The sequence below is a fragment of the Lepidochelys kempii genome, chromosome 1, assembly GCF_965140265.1.
Source record: "Lepidochelys kempii isolate rLepKem1 chromosome 1, rLepKem1.hap2, whole genome shotgun sequence".
Taxonomy (NCBI): domain Eukaryota; kingdom Metazoa; phylum Chordata; order Testudines; family Cheloniidae; genus Lepidochelys; species Lepidochelys kempii.
Window position 1 is genome coordinate 199456800 of NC_133256.1, and position 19506 is coordinate 199476305.

Below are 19506 nucleotides of genomic sequence, written 5' to 3' on the forward strand. Positions count from 1 at the left end.
TCCTGAGAGACATAGTTAAGATGACCTAAACCTTGCTGTAGACAGCTAGGTCAACAAAATTATTCTGTTGACCTAGCTGTCTACAGCAAGGTTTAGGTCATCTTAACTATGTCTCTCAGGAGTGTGGATTTTTCACATTCCTGAGAGACGTAGTTATGCTGATGCAACTTTTCAGTTTAAACCAGCCCTATCTATCTCTCCCAGAGGGAGTAGCTTACCTAGATTTGAGCAATGGGAGAACCCCTTCTATTGCTACAGTAAGTGTCCACACTGAAGCACTACAGTCATACAGCTGTGTTGCTGTAGCATTTCAAGTGTAGACGTAGCCTGTGGAAAAAGAACATGAAGGTTATGTGTAACAGTGCTATTTGATGATGACTGCCAGAATGGTATGATTGTATTAATGACACAACTTGGGGCACCAGGAAGTGAGCTCTCTTCTTCCCTTTCCCCACGAGCTCTGTAGGAGAGCTGAAGAAATTATTTGTGAATAGTTCATTAATGCTTGTTTTGACCATGTTTGGCCTATTTTTCACTTTTTGATAACATTCACATGAGCTAAATTCTGCTTGTCTGAATGTTTTTGGGAAAACTAATTTCAAACCTGTAGCTGAAACATTTAATTTTGTGATTAAATGGTGGACAGTAGTAGTTTAGAATATCCAGTTGGGGACTGGAAACAATACTATGTGATTTAGATAACAAAACATGCAGCTCAAATATTAAATACTCTTACTTGCATGGAATGGAGTCAGAGAAATCCACAGACTGCAGTTTGTTTACACAAAAGTTTCTGTCAGGGTTCCCTCCCCACTCTGAACTCTGGGGTACAGATGTGGGGACCCGCATGAAAGACCCCCTAAGCTTATTTCTACCAACTTAGGCTAAAAACTTCCCCAAGGCACAAATCCGTCCTTGTCCTGGGATGGTACTGCTGCCACCACCAAGTGAGTTAGACAAAGATTCAGGAAAAGGACCACTTGGAGTTCCTGTTTCCCCAAAATATCTCCCCAAGCCCCTTCACCCCCTTTCCTGGGGAGGCTTGAGAATAATATACCAACCGAATAGGTAAACAAGGTGAGCACAGACCAGACCACTGGGTTTTTAGGACTAAAAACTAATCAGGTTCTTAAAAGCAGAACTTTATTAGAAAGAAAAAAGTAAAAGAAGCACCTCTGTAAAATCAGGATGGAAGGTAATTTTACAGGGTAATAAGATTTAAAACACAGAGGATTCCCCTCTAGGCAAAACTTCAAAGTTACAAAAAACAGGAAAAAAACCTCCCTCTTAGCATAGGGAAAATTCACAAGCTAAAACAAAAGATAATCTAACGCCTTTCCCGGCTTTACTTACAATTTTTGTAATTTTAGATGCTTATTTCAGACAGGGTTTTAGCAGATGTTTTTTTCCTGCCCTGGCCCCTCTCTGTTCCAAGAGAGAATTAAAACAAAGAGCACAAACAAAACCTTTTCCACCCTCCCCCAGATCTGGAAGTATCTTCTTTCCCCATTGGTCCTTCTGGTCAGGTTGCAACTAGGTTAATGGAACTGATTAGCCCCTTCCAGGTAAAGGAGGGATTTTTATGACCGTTTCAAATAATTACAAAGAGCAAACAAATTCATAAGTCAATGAGCTTGTGTATAGGTGGTAAACTGGATAAATTCATTTCCAGTTGCTGATTCAGTTCTAGTCTCTGTGGATCTTGTTGAATAGTCAAAGGAATATCCCTTGCAAACAAGAAAATTTCTGTATCAATAGAGATGAAATGGGTGCAAAGTGATTATGCTATAACGAGACCCTTTCTTGGGGGTAATGAGTATGCCTGAACCTTCCATTGCAAGCTCTCCTGTTCTGCAGGGCAGGCAGATATTGATCCTGGCAACTGCTTTCCACTCATTGCTATAGAGCCATGAGTGGTATAAAATCTTCTGTTCTCACTGAACAAGAATGGACCCATGTGCCTGGCTATCTTATGCATTTGTAGAGCTCCTATTGCTGCAGTAGGTAGACCCCATTCCAAGACTGGAGGCCCAAGGGGCTGCTTTTTGTGCAATCGCTGAGTTCAAACAAAGTAAACAATCACATCTAGACTGTTGGCAATCGAGCAACCCATAACTGAGAGTGCAAAAAGGCCCAGGAACAATCTTAGAGCTTGTCTTCATGGCAGGGGTAACTTGTGCTCACTCAGCTCAAGTGAGAGTGGCCACACAGCAAAATAACTCTCAAACAGCACAGTGTGTTTGTGGAAGCACCGCAGTGTAGCTATGTCTCCGTTGCATTATTAGACCCAGCAGCACTTGAGCTTCTACCCACACCCCCGACGGGCCAGCTAATGTGAGTTTAAAGCGCCAGTTAACCTGAGCTAGAGATTTTTGCATGTGCGTGGGAGTCAAGGTAGGGGCAACATTCAAATTATCTTGAGCTAATGCTGCAGTGAAGACGAGCCCTTTTGTAGTTCTGCATCTTGTTTAATCTCTAGAATGTGCCTTGTACTATTTTTCTACAATGTCATTCCACTATGCCAGCTGTACAATGAAAAGCCAGATGGTAACTGATGTTTGTATGGTTTGTTTTTTGAGTGATTGTCAAATGTATGATTAAAATAAATGAGAACTTCTAGCCATTTGTATCTGTGGTCTATCCTTACTACTTAGACCAAGAAATGTAATCAAGTGCTTAAAGCAGAAGAATGGGAATCAGAAAATCTCTGTTCTAAGAGTGACTCTTGAACTAACCTTATCATTAGAGCTGCTTCGAACATGTTATCTCTCCTTCCCCCTAGAAAATTTTGACTTTTTGTCAAAATGAGAAAAATCAGGGGGTTGGTCAGAATTTTTCAGTTTTCAAATGAAAAATAGAAATTTTTCAGGGAAAGCAGACACTTAGACCCAGATCCACAAATGCTTTTCCCATTACTCCTATTGAGGTGCCAAATTCCCGATGAAATCAATACCTTTGAGGATACGGGCCTTGGTTTTGTTGTAAATGCAATCTCCATCAAGAAATAATTTTGACGGAGAATTTTATGACCAGCCCTACTCAAATTACAGGACTTTAATCCAGTCACTTTACAAATCCCTCTGTCTCAGTTTCCCTCACTCTCTGTCAAATGAGATAATGATACTTATCCTCTAGTTGTAAATAGCTTTGAGCTCGTAAGTGACAACAGAGATAAATAGTACTATGATGTGCTTATTCATTGGGTCTTGTTTGAAAATGAACCCTCTTTGCCTTTTCCACATGCAAGAGAAGCACCTACTAAATGACTGACTTCTCGTCATTAGAAGTACAAAATACGTAGCGTAAGAAGAGGAGAATATAGTTGCTGTTTGCGTAGGTTCTTAGTGGGAATGTGGGGGTAGGGTATGAAGCAAACACTAGCTAAAGGCTCAGGATCTAGTCTCAGCTGGACTGACCCTCCATTACCAAATCCCACTCTGAGCAGGACTTGGGACTCTGTACCTCCTACCCATCCCACTCATCTGACCCTTGTTGTGAAAGAGCCCAATGTGGAGCCAAGCATGACCTCTGACCTGCTTGCTATCTCAAATTAACTTTGTGTAAGTGCTTGTGTTTCAGGCACACTTCTACCCCTGCCTCTGCCAGTGAGAGAGAGAGCAAGGTAAGAACAACATTCCATCTGTCATTTCCAGCTGTGCAAACCTTGTAGCTGATTGGTGTCTATATGGAACGTACAGGAGGGAGTAGAGCAGGGAGGCTGTTAATACCTAATTTCTCCTTTCAGACCAAGGGCTGGATTCACCCAGACTGGTAGCCCACCACTCCAAGGCAGTAATGCTCTCTGGAATGGGGGTGCACTGGCAAAAACCATCTGCAATCCCTGTTCCCACTAGGGACCTGGAGTCAGCTAGCACATTTCCAAAAGCTGGGTAGGGCCAACACAGGAAGAGGTGTGCTGATTCAGTGCTTCTCCCAAGTAGCCTCCACCAGCGGAGTTCCAGGCTTTAAAGAGGAGAGATTCCCTACCCCTTCATGACCACATGGATGCATATTATACCTTAGGTCTGTAGGGGTGAATGTGGCTCCAGGACTAACAGAGAGGAAGCTACCTAAGGAATAGCTGTCAGAGTGTTAGCTAGTAACCAGCAGCTGTCTGATTGCCATCAGCAGCAGAGCTTCTAATGTGGACTAGGAAGGTGCTGTGGAGAGAAGCAGCCTTAGGTATGCAGGCTAACGGTGAGAATCCCCTGGTAGCCACCTTGTGTTAGCTTAGCAAAACCCTTAGACTTGGCAGCCCAGCAGCCTTCCCTGCAATGGGGAGTCCTAGCACTGAAATGATTCTATTTGACTAGACGTGTTGTAATTTACGGTAATTTAAATCAAAACATGTTAACTTTCAAGTTATCTTCCAGCATGTGCCCTTTGAAATCCTCTGTGTTTTAAAAGCTTATTTAATTTTACCCCCATGGCTTGGCCTCATATTAGCTTTTCAGTTGACCAAGCAGAAAATAATGTCCAGAGAAAGAAGCCTGGATGAGAACAAAGCAGGATTTGTGCTTAGAGTGTTAACTGCATAAACAATGGTTTTTGCTCTTAATTATCCCCAGCATGAACATGCCAAAAGAAACTCTTTTGGACTTCCAGGCAGGTCATTTCTCAGCCATAGGAATACAAACAATAGATCAGTTCAGGCCATCTGGTTCAGTATCCTATGGCCAACAGTAGCCAGTACCAGATGTTGTTTTAGAGGAAGGTGCAAGAATATAGTGTACAGTTTAAGAAGCAACCTGCTCATGAAGGAAGTCTCTTTCTGACCCCTGTGTTAGGTTAGTGATTGGCTTTACCCTGAAGCACGTGAATTTAACTCCTATATAGGATAAAGCATTTTTGCTTTAACATATCTAATGTATGCTTGGGTGTTTTTACTACTGATGCATATTCATGGTACCATATAAGTGAAATAACTTTAGCTTTTTGTATTCAATGCCCTCATCTTTTAAGGAGGTAAAGGATATAAAGCAAGAATGACCTTGATGTCTCTCTCTGAGTTGTTGCCTGTTGTTAATTCGGGGTATACTGTTTTTCTCTATTCAGTATCAAAGTGATTAATTGTGCTTCTGGCTGGTTTCTGAGGGTACTGCATTGAGCTTGTGCTACAAACCATGCTTCAGTCCAGAGCTTTGGCGATGGCTCTGATTCTGCTCCTCAGCACCAGTCTCTCTGGTAAGTCTTAAAACCCTTCAGGCTGGTGGAGATATTCCTCAGCTTTATATGCACTTAACCTGCTTTGCACAAGTCTCTCCTAGCCATGAACTAGGATTAACGCCTGGTAGTACAGGGTAGAGTGCATGAATTTTCATTGTGACTGGGAGTGTGAAGCCAGTTACTAGTGCATCCTCCCACACGCACAGCTTAGTGGGGAGTATCTTAGCACTGTGTTCTGCTGTCTAAGTCCCAGTGCATGCTCAGGTATGTGAACACTGGCTGTGCTGTTCAGTTTCGGCTACATTTAGAGACTGAAGATTTGTAGCCTAGAACCGTGGATCCTACACGTGGACACAGGCCTTTGAATCCCGGGGAGACTCTAAATCCTACTACAGTCTTCCAGCTGGTCTCTTTCCACTGCAGCTCTTGGGAGAGCTCAGTGCAAGCATGGAAAATGATCGTTAAAGATGGTTAATATTCTCTTCCGCCTCCCCAGAAGTGGGTGCTAAGGCAATCTCAAAAAGACATGTCCGTCGTGACTGGCTGATCATACCTGATTCAATTGCATTTTACGTGTACGAATCTGTGAACAAAGTGTCCCCGAAAGCTGGTCAGTTCTTGGCGGAAGCTGTTCAGACTCCAGTAATCCTTGAGAGCAGCTATGAAATGGTTTCCTCTATTCCTGGGGTGGCTTGTGAGGGAATGGGGAGGATTAACTACATTTCCATACGGAGATATCTTTGGGACAACAATAAGAACTACACATAATGGAGTAAACATTATGAAACCCATATACCAAAGCATATTTCTCCTCGTCTCTCCTCCCTGCTCCGCCCCGCCCATGTTGCATACATACATTTGTTGACTGATCAGCTTCATTGGATATGTCTGGATTCAGATGACCTGATACTGTCTGTTTAAGAGGGTCTGAGAACTGTGATTCTGGAAGGAAATCCCAGAGTGTAAATCAGGCTAGAGATTTTTGCATGTGCATGGGAGTCAAGTTAGGGGCAACATTCAAATTATCTTGAGCTAATGCTGCAGTGAAGACGAGCCCTTTTGTAGTTCTGCATCTTGTAACTGATGTTTGTATGTTTGTTTTTTTGGAGTGATGTCAAATGTATAATTAAAATAAATGAGAACTTCTAGCCATTTGTATCTGTGGTCTGTCATTACTACTTAGATGAAGAAATGTAATCAAGTGCTCAAAGCAGAAGAATGGGAATCAGAAAATCTCTGATCCATTAGTGATCTTCCAGAAAACACCACCCTGGCCATCTATGGATGTAGAAGCCCGCTACACCAACATTCCACACAAAGATGGACTACAAGCCATCAGGAACAGTATCCCTGATTAATGTCACGGCAAACCTGGTGGCTGAACTTTGTGACTTTGTCCTCACCCACAACTATTTAACTTTTGGGGACAATGTATACCTTCACGTCAGCGACACTGCTATGGGTACCTGCATGGCCCCACAGTCTGCCAACATTTTTATGGCTGACTTAGAACAACGCTTCCTTAGATCTCGTCTCCTAATGCCCCTACTCTACTTGCGCTACATTGATGACATCTTCATCATCTGGACCCATGGAAAAGAAGCCCTTGGGGAATTCCATCCTGATTTCAACAATTTCCATTCCACCATCAACCTCAGCCTGGACCATTCCACACAAGAGATCCACTTCCTGGACACCACAGTGCTAATAAGCGATGGTCATATAAACACCACCCTATACCGGAAACCTACTGACCGCTAAACTTACCTACATGCCTCCAGCTTTCATCCAAACCACATCACACAGTCCATTGTCTACAGCCAAGCCCTAAGATACAACCGCATTTGCTCCAATCCCTCAGACAGAGACAAACACCTACAGGATCTCTATCAAGCATTTGTAAAACTACAATACCCACCTACTGAAGTGAAGAAACAGATTGACAGAGCCAGAAGAGTACCCAGAAGTCACCTACTACAGGACAGGCCCAACAAAGAAAATAAGAGAACACCACTAGCCGTCACCTTCAGCCCCCAACTAAAACTTCTCCAGCGCATCATTAAGGATCTACAACCTATCCTGAAGGATAATCCCTCACTCTCTCAGATCTTGGGAGTCAGGCCAGTTCTCGCTTACAGACAGCCCTTCAACCTGAAGCAAATACTCACCAGCAACCACACAACAAAAACACTAACCCAGGAACCTATCCTTGCAACAAAGCCCGTTGCCAACTCTGTCCACATATCTATTCAAGGGACACCATCATAGGACCTAATCACATCAGTCACACCATTAAGGGCTCGTTCACCTGCATATCTACCAGTGTGATATATGCCATCATGTGTCAGCAATGCCCCTCTGCCATGTTCATTGGCCAAACTGGACAGTCTCTATATAGAAGAATAAATGGACACAAATCAGACGTCAAGAATTATAACACTCAAAAACCAGTTGGAGAACACTTCAACCTCCACGGTCACTCAATTACAGACCTAAAAGTCGCAATTCTTTAAAAAAAAAGAGAAACTGCAGAACTGGAATTAATTTGCAAACTGGACACCATTAAATTAGGCTTGAATAAAGACTGGGAGTGGATGAGTCATTACAAAAACTAAAAACTTTTTTCCCCTACTGTTACTCACACTTTCTTGTCAACTGTTGGAAATGGGCCATCCTGATTATCACTACAAATTTTTTTTTCTCCTGTTGGTAATAGCTCACCTTAATTGATCACTCTCGTTATAGTGTGTATGGCAACACCCATTTTTTTCAAGTTCTCTCTGTGTGTGTGTGTATGTATATATATAATCTTCCTACTGTATTTTCCACTGCATGCATCCGATGAATTGGGTTGTAGCCCACGAAAGCTTATGCCCAAATAAATGTTAGACTCTAAGCCCTGGTCTACACTAGGACTTTAGGTCGAATTTAGCAGCATTAAATCGATGTAAACCGGCACCCGTCCACACGATGAAGCCCTTTATTTCGACTTAAAGGGCTCTTAAAATCGATTTCCTTACTCCACCCCTGACAAGTGGATTAGCGCTTAAATCGGCCTTGCCGGCTTGAATTTGGGGTACTGTGGACACAATTCGACGGTATTGGCCTCCGGGAGCTATCCCAGAGTGCTCCATTGTGACCGCTCTGGACAGCACTCTCAACTCAGATGCACTGGCCAGGTAGACAGGAAAAGAACTGCGAACTTTTGAATCTCATTTCCTGTTTGGCCAGCGTGGCAAGCTGCAGGTGACCATGCAGAGCTCATCAGCAGAGGTGACCATGATGGAGTCCCAGAATCGCAAAAGAGCTCCAGCATGGACCGAATGGGAGTACGGGATCTGATCGCTGTTTGGGGAGAGGAATCCGTGCTATCAGAACTCCGTTCCAGTTTTCGAAATGCCAAAACCTTTGTTAAAATCTCCCAGGGCATGAAGGACAGAGGCCATAACAGGGACCCGAAGCAGTGCCGCGTGAAACTGAAGGAGCTGAGGCAAGCCTACCAGAAAACCAGAGAGGCGAACGGCCGCTCCGGGTCAGATCCCCAAACATGCCGCTTCTATGATGAGCTGCATGCCATTTTAGGGGGTTCAGCCACCACTACCCCAGCCGTGTTGTTTGACTCCTTCAATGGAGATGGAGGCAATACGGAAGCAGGTTTTGGGGACGAAGAAGATAGCTCACAGCAAGCAAGCGGAGAAACCGGTTTTCCCGACAGCCAGGAACTGTTTCTCACCCTGGACCTGGAGCCAGTACCCCCCGAACCCACCCAAGGCTGCCTCCTGGACCCAGCAGGCGGAGAAGGGACCTCTGGTTGAGTGTACCTTTTAAAATACTATACATGGTTTAAAAGCAAGCATGTGAAAGGATTACTTTGCCCTGGCATTCGCGGTTCTCCTGGATGTACTCCCAAAGCCTTTGCAAAAGGTTTCTGGGGAGGGCAGCCTTATTGCATCCTTCATGGTAGGACACTTTACCACTCCAGGCCAGTAACACGTACTCGGGAATCATTGTAGAACAAAGCATTGCAGTGTATGTTTGCTGGTATTCAAACAACATCCGTTCTTTATCTCTCTGTGTTATCCTCAGGAGAGTGAGATATCATTCATGGTCACCTGGTTGAAATAGAGTGCTTTTCTTCAGAGGACACTCAGAGGAGCCCATTCCTGCTGGGCTGTTTGCCAGTGGCTAAACAGAAATGTTCCCCACTGTTAGCCACAGGGAGGGGGGAAGGTTGAGGGGGTAGCCACGCAGAAGGGGGGAGGCAAAATGCGACCTTGTAACGAAAGCACATGTGCTATGTATGTAATGTTAACAGCAAGGTTTACCCTGAAAGAGTGTAGCCACTGTTTTATAAAATGTGTCTTTTTAAATACCGCTGTCCCTTTTTTTTTCTCCACTAGCTGCATGTGTTTCAAGGATCTTCTCCTTCCCAGAGGCTAGTGAAGCTTAGAAAGAAAAAAAAAAACACACTCGCGATGAAATGTTCTCCGAGTTCATGCTGTCCTCTCACACTGACAGAGCACAGACGAATGCGTGGAGGCAAATAATGTCAGAGTGCAGGAAAGCACAAAATGACTGGGAGGAGAGGTGGGGGGCTGAAGAGAGTAAGTGGTGGGCTGAAGGCAGGGCTGAAGCTCAAATGTGGCGGCAGCGTGATGAGAGGAGGCAGGATTCAATGCTGAGGCTGCTGGAGGACCAAACCAGTATGCTCCAGTGTATGGTTGAGCTGCAGCAAAGGCAGCTGGAGCACGGACTGCCACTACAGCCCCTGTGTAACCAACCGCCCTCCTCCCCAAGTTCCATAGCCTCCACACCCAGACACCCAAGAACGCGGTGGGGGGGCCTCCGGTCAACCAGCCACTCCACCATAGAGGATTGCCCCAAAAAAAGAAGGTTGTCATTCAATAAATTTTAAAGTTGTAAACTTTTAAAGTGCTGTGCTTAAAGTGCTGTGTGGCATTTTCCTTCCCTCCTCCACTACCCCTCCTGGGCTTCCTTGGTAGTCATTCCCCTATTTGTGTGATGAATGAATAAAGAATACATGAATGTGAAGCAACAATGACTTTATTGCCTCTGCAAGCGGTGATTGAAGGGAGGAGGGGCGGGTGGTTAGCTTACAGGGAAGTAGAGTGAACCAAGGGGCAGGGGGTTTCATCAAGGAGAAACAAAGAGAACTTTCACACCGTAGCCTGGCCAGTCATGAAACTGGTTTTCAAAGCTTCTCTGATGCGTACTGCGCCCTCCTGTGCTCTTCTAACTGCCCTGGTGTCTGGCTGCACGTAACCAGCAGACAGGCGATTTGCCTCAACCTCCCACCCTGCCATAAACGTCTCCCCCTTACTCTCACAGATATTGTGGAGCACACAGCAAGCAGTAATAACAGTGGGAATATTGGTTTTGCTGAGGTCTAAGCGAGTCAGTAAACTGCGCCAGCGCGCCTTTAAACGTCCAAATGCACATTCTACCACCATTCTGCATTTGCTCAGCCTGTAGTTGAACAGCTCCTGACTACTGTCCAGGCTGCCTGTGTATGGCTTCATGAGCCATGGCATTAAGGGGCAGGCTGGGTCCCCAAGGATACATATAGGCATTTCAACATCCCCAACAGTTATTTTCTGGTCTGGGAATAAAGTCCCTTCCTGCAGCTTTTGAAACAGACCAGAGTTCCTGAAGATGCGAGCGTCATGTACCTTTCCCGGCCATCCCACGTTGATGTTGCTGAAACGTCCCTTGTGATCCACCAGAGCTTGCAACACTATCGAAAAGTACCCCTTGCGGTTTATGTACTTGCCGGCTTGGTGCTCCGGTGCCAAGATAGGGATATGGGTTCCATCTATGGCCCCACCACAGTTAGGGAATCCCATTGCATGACCTGCACATTTCCCAGGGTCACTACCCTTGATATCAGCAGATCTTTGATTGTGTGGGCTACTTGCATCACAGCAGCCCCAGCAGTAGATTTGCCCACTCCAAATTGATTCCCAACTGACCGGTAGCTGTCTGGCATTGCAAGCTTCCACAGGGCTATCGCCACTCGCTTCTCAACTGTGAGGGCTGCTCTCATCTTGGTATTCATGCGCCTCAGGGCAGGGGAAAGCAAGTCACAAAGTTCCATGAAAGTGCCCTTACGCATGCGAAAGTTTCACAGCCACTGGGAATCGTCCCAGACCTGCAACACTATGCGGTCCCACCAGTCTGTGCTTGTTTCCCGAGCCCAGAATCGGCGTTCCACAGCATGAACCTGCCCCATTAGCACCATAATGCATGCATTGGCAGGGCCCACGCTTTCAGAGAAATCTGTGTCCATGTCCTGATCACTCACGTGACCGCGCTGACGTTGCCTCCTCGCCCGGTATCGCTTTGCCAGGTTCTAGTGCTGCATATACTGCTGGATAATGCGTGTGGTGTTTAATGTGCTCCTAATTGCCAAAGTGAGCTGAGCGGCCTCCATGCTTGCCTTGGTATGGCGTCCGCATGGAAAAAAGGCGCGGAATGATTGTCTGCCATTGCTCTGACGGAGGGAGGGGTGACTGATGACACGGCTTACAGGATTGGCTTCAGGGAGCTAAAATCAACAAAGGGGGTGTCTTTACATCAAGGAGTATTTCAGGCAGGACTTCACGGAGGGTTCCAATAAGAAATGGTGCACCTAAGTTATTGTTCTTATTGGAACAAGGAGGTTAGCCTGGCCTCTGATTGATACATGGCTAGATTTACCTCGCTGCACCTTCTCTGTGAGTGACTGCAGTGTGTCCTAGAGGAATGAGTCCCCTAGACGGGGGAGGGGAGGAAGCAAATGAATACAGAACAAATCTGGTCTATTTCTTGTTTTGATCCACTCCATCTATCTTTTACATCTTTGGCTGGCAGCAGATGGTGCAGAAGGACTGCATGCCATCCGCATCTCATGGCTGCTCGGCCGAAGATGGTACAGTACGACTGCTAGCCATCCTCATCTCTTGCCTGCCCAGCAGAAGATGGTACAGTACGACTGCTAGCAATCTGTATCGCCTGCCTGCTCACCATAAGACGGTTCAATAGGACTGACTGCAGGACTAAAGAGAATGACCTGGTCAAATCACTCCAAATTTAGTCCCTGCGCCCATGTCTGTCCAGGCACTCCCAGCCAACGTGGCCAGGAGCACCTCGGACATGATGATGACGGCTACCAGTCATACTGTACCGTCTGCTGCCACAAGGCAAGGGGTTGCTGCTACTGTGTAGCAATGCCGTACCACGTCTGCCAGCACCCAGGAGACATGGGGTGACGGTTACCTGAACGGGCTCCATGCTTGCCGTGGTATGGCGTCTGCACAGGTAACTCAGGAAAAAAGGCACGAAACGATTGTCTGCCCTTGCTTTCACGGAGGGAGGGAGGGAACAGAAGCCTGACGATATGTACCCAGAACCACCCGTGACAATGTTTTAGCCCCATCAGGCATTGGCATCTCAACCCAGAATTCCAATGGGCAGCGGAGACTGCGGGAACTGTGGGATAGCTATCCACAGTGCAATGCTCCGGAAGTCGACTCTAGCCTCGGTACTGTGGAAGCACTCCGCCGACTTAATGCACTTAATGTACTTAGAGCATTTTCTGTGGGGACACACACACTCGAATATATAAAACCGATTTCTAAAAAAACGACTTCTATAAATTCGACCTTATTCCGTAGTGTAGACATACCCTAAGATGCCATAAGTACTCCTCGTCCTTTCTGTTCTAAGAGTGACTCTAGAACTAACCTTATCATTAGAGCTGCTTGGAACATGTTATCTCTCCTTCCTCCTTGAAAATTTTGACTTTTTGTCAAAATGAGAAAAATCGGGGAGTTGGTCAGAATTTTTCAGTTTTCAAATGAAAAATTGAAATTTTTCAAGGAAAACAAGGGTGGTTCAGATAGTAAATATCTATTCCCGAGGTAACAGATGATGGCAGACAGAAACAAGAAGTGTGCACACCTGGGGGATACACAGTTCCATATTGCTACTCACAGCCCCACACCTATCTTGCCTCCTGAGTTGAATCCCTACAGGGCAGTTCAAGAGTCCCACAGCCATATTAATGGACTAATTTGTGAGGACTAATTTGTCCCACAGGTAAATATGAGAGAGTGGCAGTCTTATGAAAATAGAAACAGAGGGTACCCCATCCAGAGATGTACCTTACTGATATGTTACTGTCGCCTACAGGAATTTCCTGATGAAGGAGACCTCTAAAATCAGTGTGCTGGCAGAACAGCTGATGGAAAAATTAACAGGTCTGTGGAAGAAGAAAGAGGAAGCCCCAGCCCAGCAGTAGAATTGAGACAAGTCACAAGGCCACTTGACATGAGTAATTAGAATGCGCAGCATCCCCTCTCCTCATGGACTGAGATCAGCTACTACCATAGAATTGATGTCCCTGATGATGTCACTAGAAGGGGCAAGAATACCACCTTCAAAGAGTGGAGAAACTGTCTCCCTGTGGGGGAAAAATGCATTATCAAAGAAGCTGCTGGATGTGGGAAAGGAAATAGAAGGAAGACAGATTCTGTAGTTGAATCTTGAAAGCCAATTTCTCCTTCAACAATTTGGCCACTTGACCTTCCACCTCAACCGAATAAAGTTTTGGATGTGTTTATAGTTCCATTGTTTCCTTCTTTGCATTAAATGTTTAAGTGGATGGTGGTTTTATAACCTCTTGTTCTGCTGCTGTGAGAGCTGATATGATGTAAGGGAAGTGATAAGGCTCAACTGTTATCAGTGATACTAAGCATCATCCAGACAAGTGTAACCAAAATCAGACACTTCTCCTCACCACCTTACTGCTAAATGATGAACTAGCACTCCCGGGAGCCCTCAAGGGTTAACACATTGTTGTTAATGTGGCCTTACATTTTACAAGGCAGCACAAATGGAGGGAGGGGAGACAGCATGGCAGACAAAGACACACACCGTGTGTGTGTGAGATAGAGAAAGATGTGCATTGCCCCTTTAAGTATGCTGATCCCACTCTAAGTACATTGCCTTTTAAAGTAGATCAGTAAGTTGAGACAGCAGCTGCTGCCAGCAAGCTTCTTCCATCCTGAGCCCTGTGTGCCCCCCCTCCCCCACCGCTCTGTGGAGATGGAGTAAAGGAGTGGGAGACAGGAGCAGGGGAGAGGGGACACCCTGACATTAGCACCCCTCTTGTCCCATCCTCGCACAGCAAGTAGGGGGCTCCTGGCAGCAGCTCCAAGGCAGAGGGTAGGAGCAGCACAGGGCAGTGGGGGGAGGGACACCTGAACTGCCTGGCAATTGATAGCCTACTGGGCAGCTGCCACCCAGGGAACTTAGGGGAGCTGATGGGGGGGCTGTCGGCCCACCCTGGTTCCAAGCCCCCACCAGCTAGCTGCAAAGGGCTGCTCTTCCTGCAAGCAGTGGACAAAGCTGGCGGCTGACAAACAACATTATAAGGAAGCATTGCGTAACTTTAAATGAGCATGTTCTCTAATTGATCAGCAATGAAACAATGTTAACCAGGATGATTTTAAGTGAGGAGTTACTCTATGTAGTCCTAAAACTTGTAGCCTGGCCCATAGACAATAATTAATAATGGTATTTGGCCCTCTCAACAGAATGAGTTTGACACCCTTGATCTATGGTATCTCTATCACCTTGGAAGCATTAAAGAAAAAAGTGTCCTGCTCTGACAGAATGGTACTAACTCTTGATATTCCTCTATGTATCAGGGAGCCTGAAAGAGTCTGTGACCCTTTTCTCCTCTTTCTTCTTCTTCTTCCCTTTCTCAATGTTGTGTTTAAGCACCACAGGCCAGAGGGGCTTGCCTGAAACAGTGTCTGATACTTCCAACCCTCCCTCAGTGTCCTCTCACAAAGTCTCTGCCCCTGAGAACAGGCTCCCTCCAGTGGCTTGGTTCTCACAGAGCAACTTGGAGGGTTGTAGAGGGTATGGTGGGTGCTCTCTGGGGAAATAACACCCCCAGTCCATTCAGAACTGTAATTTTTGAAGTACCAAAAGGACAATCTACCAAAACTAGCCCCTTATTCAGCAGATCATTTGTCTGAGGTGATAAAACTCACCCCACCTGCCCCAGATTCCAGCAGGCTGACTAAGGCTGTGGACAGCAGCTTGGAACGACTTTCGCAGATCTCTAAACTACCTCTGGATCCATTCCCTCTACGGCAAAGCCAGAAACTGTGCTGTGCACTTCGCTGTTTTAGTTCTGATTGCACTACTGCTCTTTTGAGGACCTGTTTTGTGAATTTCTTTGTTGCTGTCATTTAGATTGAGGCTTGCTTGGTCAAGTAGGAGTGTGCGCAAACATGTACGTATGTGAAAATAAGCTGGTTACATACGGGAAGATGTAACAGGGTTCAGTTTATCTTGGCGCTTACCACATGAAAAAGTCAGAAACTTCAGCTACTTTCATTATGAAAACGCCCTATATATGGGTGTGATATCTCATCCTGTTTTTTCTCTTTCCCTCTTGCTCCACTTTCACTAGTTTTTATTCAGTAGTCTAAAACCATTCCTTGTCTATTGGGTCCTAAACGACCAGGAGATTTTTCTCTGGGTTGTGCTTACCTATTGTCCTGCATAAAAGAGGAAGTCGCTCTTTCTTCTAGGGCTAGGAATCCAGGGTCTGCAGGAAAGAGCCTGAATCTACCAACAGAGCTTGGTGTCCAGCAATGCTGGCTGAACTATGTTTCAAATATGTATCTTGTTTTGTTTAGCAAATTGTTCAGGAATGAATCCTGATTTCTTCTGAATATATTTGTACATATTTGCCAAATGGGTAGACAAACAGTTTTTGGACTAAAAGTTATTCATGACCTCTCCATTTCAGCTAGACGCTATTAGTTGTGTCATGAGATTTAAGATACCTACGCAAGATAGTGTTGTTTTTCCTCTCTTTCACTGAATAAGAACATAAGAATGGCCATACTGGGTCAGACCAATGGTCCATCTAGCCCAGTATCCTGTCTTCCAACAGTGGCCAATGCCAGGTGCCCCAGAGGGAATGAACAGAACAGGTAATTATCAAGTGATCCATCCCGTTGCCCATTCCCAGCTTCTGGCAAACAGGGGCTAGGGACACCATCCCTGCCCATCCTGCCTAATAGCCATTGATGGACCTGTCCTCCATGAACTTATCTAGTTCTTTTTTGAACCTTGTTATCGTCTTGGCCTTCACAACATCCTCTGGCAAAGAGTTCCACAGGTTGACTGTGTGTTGTGTGAAGAAATGCTGGATGACTGAAGCAGGCAAATCACATGCTTCCAGTATGAATTTTCAGGTGAATAATCTGTGCTAAAATTGTGAAGTTTTTGATGTTCACAAACATCCTTAGTGGCAGCCCACCAATTCCTCTCAAGTCATAGGTCACCCCAGCCCACGCACACACATATATATCTTACGGCTAGGCCATGTCTACGCTAGAGACCTTACAGCAGCACAGCTGTACCACTGCAGCTGCGCTGCTATAAGGTCTCCGGTGTAGCCACTCTATTAAACCACCCACAACAACCAGTAGAAGCTATGTAGGCAGGAGAGCATCTCTCACAGACATAGCACCAGAGTAGCCAGCGCTTAAGTTGCTGTAACTTGTGTCGCTCAGGGGGGTGGCTTTTTCACACCCCTGAATGACATAAGTTATATTCACAAAAATAAAAGGAGTACTTGTGGCACCTTAGAGACTAACCAATTTATTTGAGCATAAGCTTTCGTGAGCTACAGCTCACTTCATCGGATGCATCACTGTATCTCACGAAAGCTTATGCTCAAATAAATTGGTTAGTCTCTAAGGTGCCACAAGTCCTCCTTTTATTTTTGCAAATACAGACTAACACGGCTGCTACTCTGAAATAAGTTATATTGACATAAGTGATAGTATTGACCTGCCCACAGTGAGTAAATTTTCATCAGTTATTTCTGCTATTTACCTGATTCTAGTATATAGGTAAATCTGAATAAACCCAAAGATCTTTGTGTTTGTATTTGAGTTGCCTGGTCGGGGGTGGGGGTGGGGGTGTGTGTGTGTGTGTGTGTGTGTGTGTGTGTGTGTGTGTGTGTGTGTGTGTGTGTGTGTGTGTGTGTGTGTGTGTGTGTGTGTGTGTGTGTGTGCGCAAAAAGCAATGGTTTGCTGCTCCATTAGCCTGCTAATCTTGAATAGTCTGCAAAGCAAAGATGTGGATGCCTCCATGCTTCTGGCCAGCCCCACTTGCTCAGATCATCTGTTGATATAGTTAAAAAGCTGGAGAGATGGCTAAGAGAGCAGTCAGTCAGGGACAGGGGAAGGAGAAAAATCTGCTCCCAAGTTGAAACAGTAACTCTTTGTCTATTAGTAAAAACACCGAACTGGGATCCTATGTTTTATTTTCACAGACTCAACACACACGACTCTGAGCAAGTCATTTGATGTCTTTGTGACTCAATTTCTGTCTGTAAAATGGAGATGAAAACACTTTCCTGACTCAACTACTAATTTCTATTAAAGTTCATGAAGTTCTTTGAGATCCTTCGATAGAAAGTTCTTTGAGATCCTTCGATAAAAACAAAGCATTATTACCTCTCATTTACCGGCTTTGGGAAAGTTTGGGGTAGAGCTGGTTCAACAGTATTCATGAAACTAAAATTTCAACAAATTTGCATGAGGAAAGGGAGTGGTGGGTTGGATGGATGAATTGTTCCTGATTTCTGCAAACACCCCTTTTATTTCAAAATATCCACCCAAAATAATGATTAATTTTCAGAATAATTTGTAAACTTTTTTCATGAGCTGTTGAATTTGGATTATTGATAGCATATGCTCGTTCACGGGGTATACTTCTTGGGCTCTGATTGTATGACTGAAATCTTGGGGAGGATGAAGATTGACTGAGTAATAATGAATACGTTTCCAGTCTGCATGAGTTGGGGTTGCTGAGTGTTTTTGTGACTAACGGTAGCTATACATGTTCACAGACAATGACTGACATACTGTGAATAGCAGCGAAGTGAAAGTCATTTATTTGCAAAAAAAGAGATGTCCAAAGAATGAAAAAATACTGCTGTGAAAAATCGTAACGTTTTGAAGTTATTTTTCGTTCATTGTGTTCGACTGAGCTTTTGGTGACCTTTTTAATTGAAAATATTGTCAACATTTGTCTTAAAATCATTATCAAAAGTTTTCACTTACTGAAAACCCAGGTTTTGGTAAATGAAAATTGTCTGTAATGATTTGGAGACCATTTTTAATTAAAAACGTGTACCAAAATAATCACAGGAAAAGTAAAAATGTTTTTGAACAAAAAGGCCACTTGTAAGCAAAGCTGTCCATATGAAAAATGTCAGGCAGATCTCTTTAGAGCCACGGCATGCCTCTGTTTTTATTATTCAGCTAGCTGCAGCTGTTGGTGCCCTGCAGACTCATTTCTAGGAAAAAGAAAAGGAGTACTTGTGGCACCTTAGAGACTAACCAATTTATTTGAGCATGAGCTTTCGTGAGCTACAGCTCACTTCATTGGACCCATTCATGTAGCTCACAAAAGCTCATGCTCAAATAAATTGGTTAGTCTCTAAGGTGCCACAAGTCCTCCTTTTCTTTTTGTGAATACAGACGAACACGGCTGCTACTCTGAAACCTGGCATTTCTAGGAGACATCTGCGCCCCGCTTCTGGCCCCAGCTCGCGGGGTGGGGGGGTAGTAAAAAGTTTGGGGTGGGGTCGGGACCTCCAGCTTTCAGCACCTCCACCGTACAAAATGTTTCAGCCTCACTGTCCTGCCTATCAGCTGCACTGAGCAGCCTGCCTGGAGCTCTCGCTGGATTCCTGCAGCACCTTCTGCTGCCCCCTCAAACAAACACCGACCCAGCGGGAGTTGTGGACTCTCAGTACCTCACTCACAGGGCTGGTTGTTTAGAAGGGAAATGCTGCAGCTGTTTAGATTTACTTCAGAGATAGAGATCAAATACCAGTGCTCACTCCCACTCGATCTGATCCTTGTCTTGAAGCTTTTAACTTCTCCCTCCTCCCCCCCCCGTTGCTTTTCCGTTTTTTTTTTATCTCTCTGCCTCCCCCACCCCCCGCCGTGTGCATTACTTTCTTTTTTCTTTTTTTTCCCTCCCCCTCGCACGCTTTCCCTTCATCTCTCTCGCGATCTCTCTGCCGCGGTTAGCTGTCTTCCATATCTGCATTTCTCTCTCTTTGCCTTGCTGCTCTCACTTCCCAGCTGCTCTGCTGGAGCCTAGCTGGACGGGTAGGAATCTGCACTGAAACGGACAGAGAGTCTCCTTGGTTTCTTCCTTGAGCACAAAACCTTTGCGTGCAAAGGCTCGGGGAGAGAGATCAGTCAGCACCTGTCCCTTTCGGCTCAGATT

At 45.2% G+C, this 19506-nt stretch overlaps 1 protein-coding gene across 1 annotated transcript; it reads left to right on the forward strand.

Annotated features, from left to right (window-relative positions):
• Positions 1-123: 123 nt before the first annotated feature.
• Positions 124-13774, forward strand: LOC140896613 (apovitellenin-1-like). Its single transcript, XM_073308515.1, has 4 exons — positions 124-5184; positions 5663-5821; positions 9482-9485; positions 13357-13774. The coding sequence occupies exons 1-4, from the start codon at positions 5124-5126 to the stop codon at positions 13463-13465; spliced, it is 333 nt and encodes a 110-aa protein (XP_073164616.1). The 5' UTR covers positions 124-5123; the 3' UTR covers positions 13466-13774.
• The last annotated feature ends 5732 nt before the right edge of the window (positions 13775-19506 follow it).

Coding starts and splice junctions, on each gene's coding strand:
- LOC140896613 (XM_073308515.1), top strand. CDS start 5,124: ATGCTTCAGTCCAGAGCTTTGGCGATGGCTCTGATTCTGCTCCTCAGC. Junction 5,185..5,662: donor CCTCAGCACCAGTCTCTCTG/GTAAGTCTTAAA, acceptor CCGCCTCCCCAG/AAGTGGGTGCTAAGGCAATC.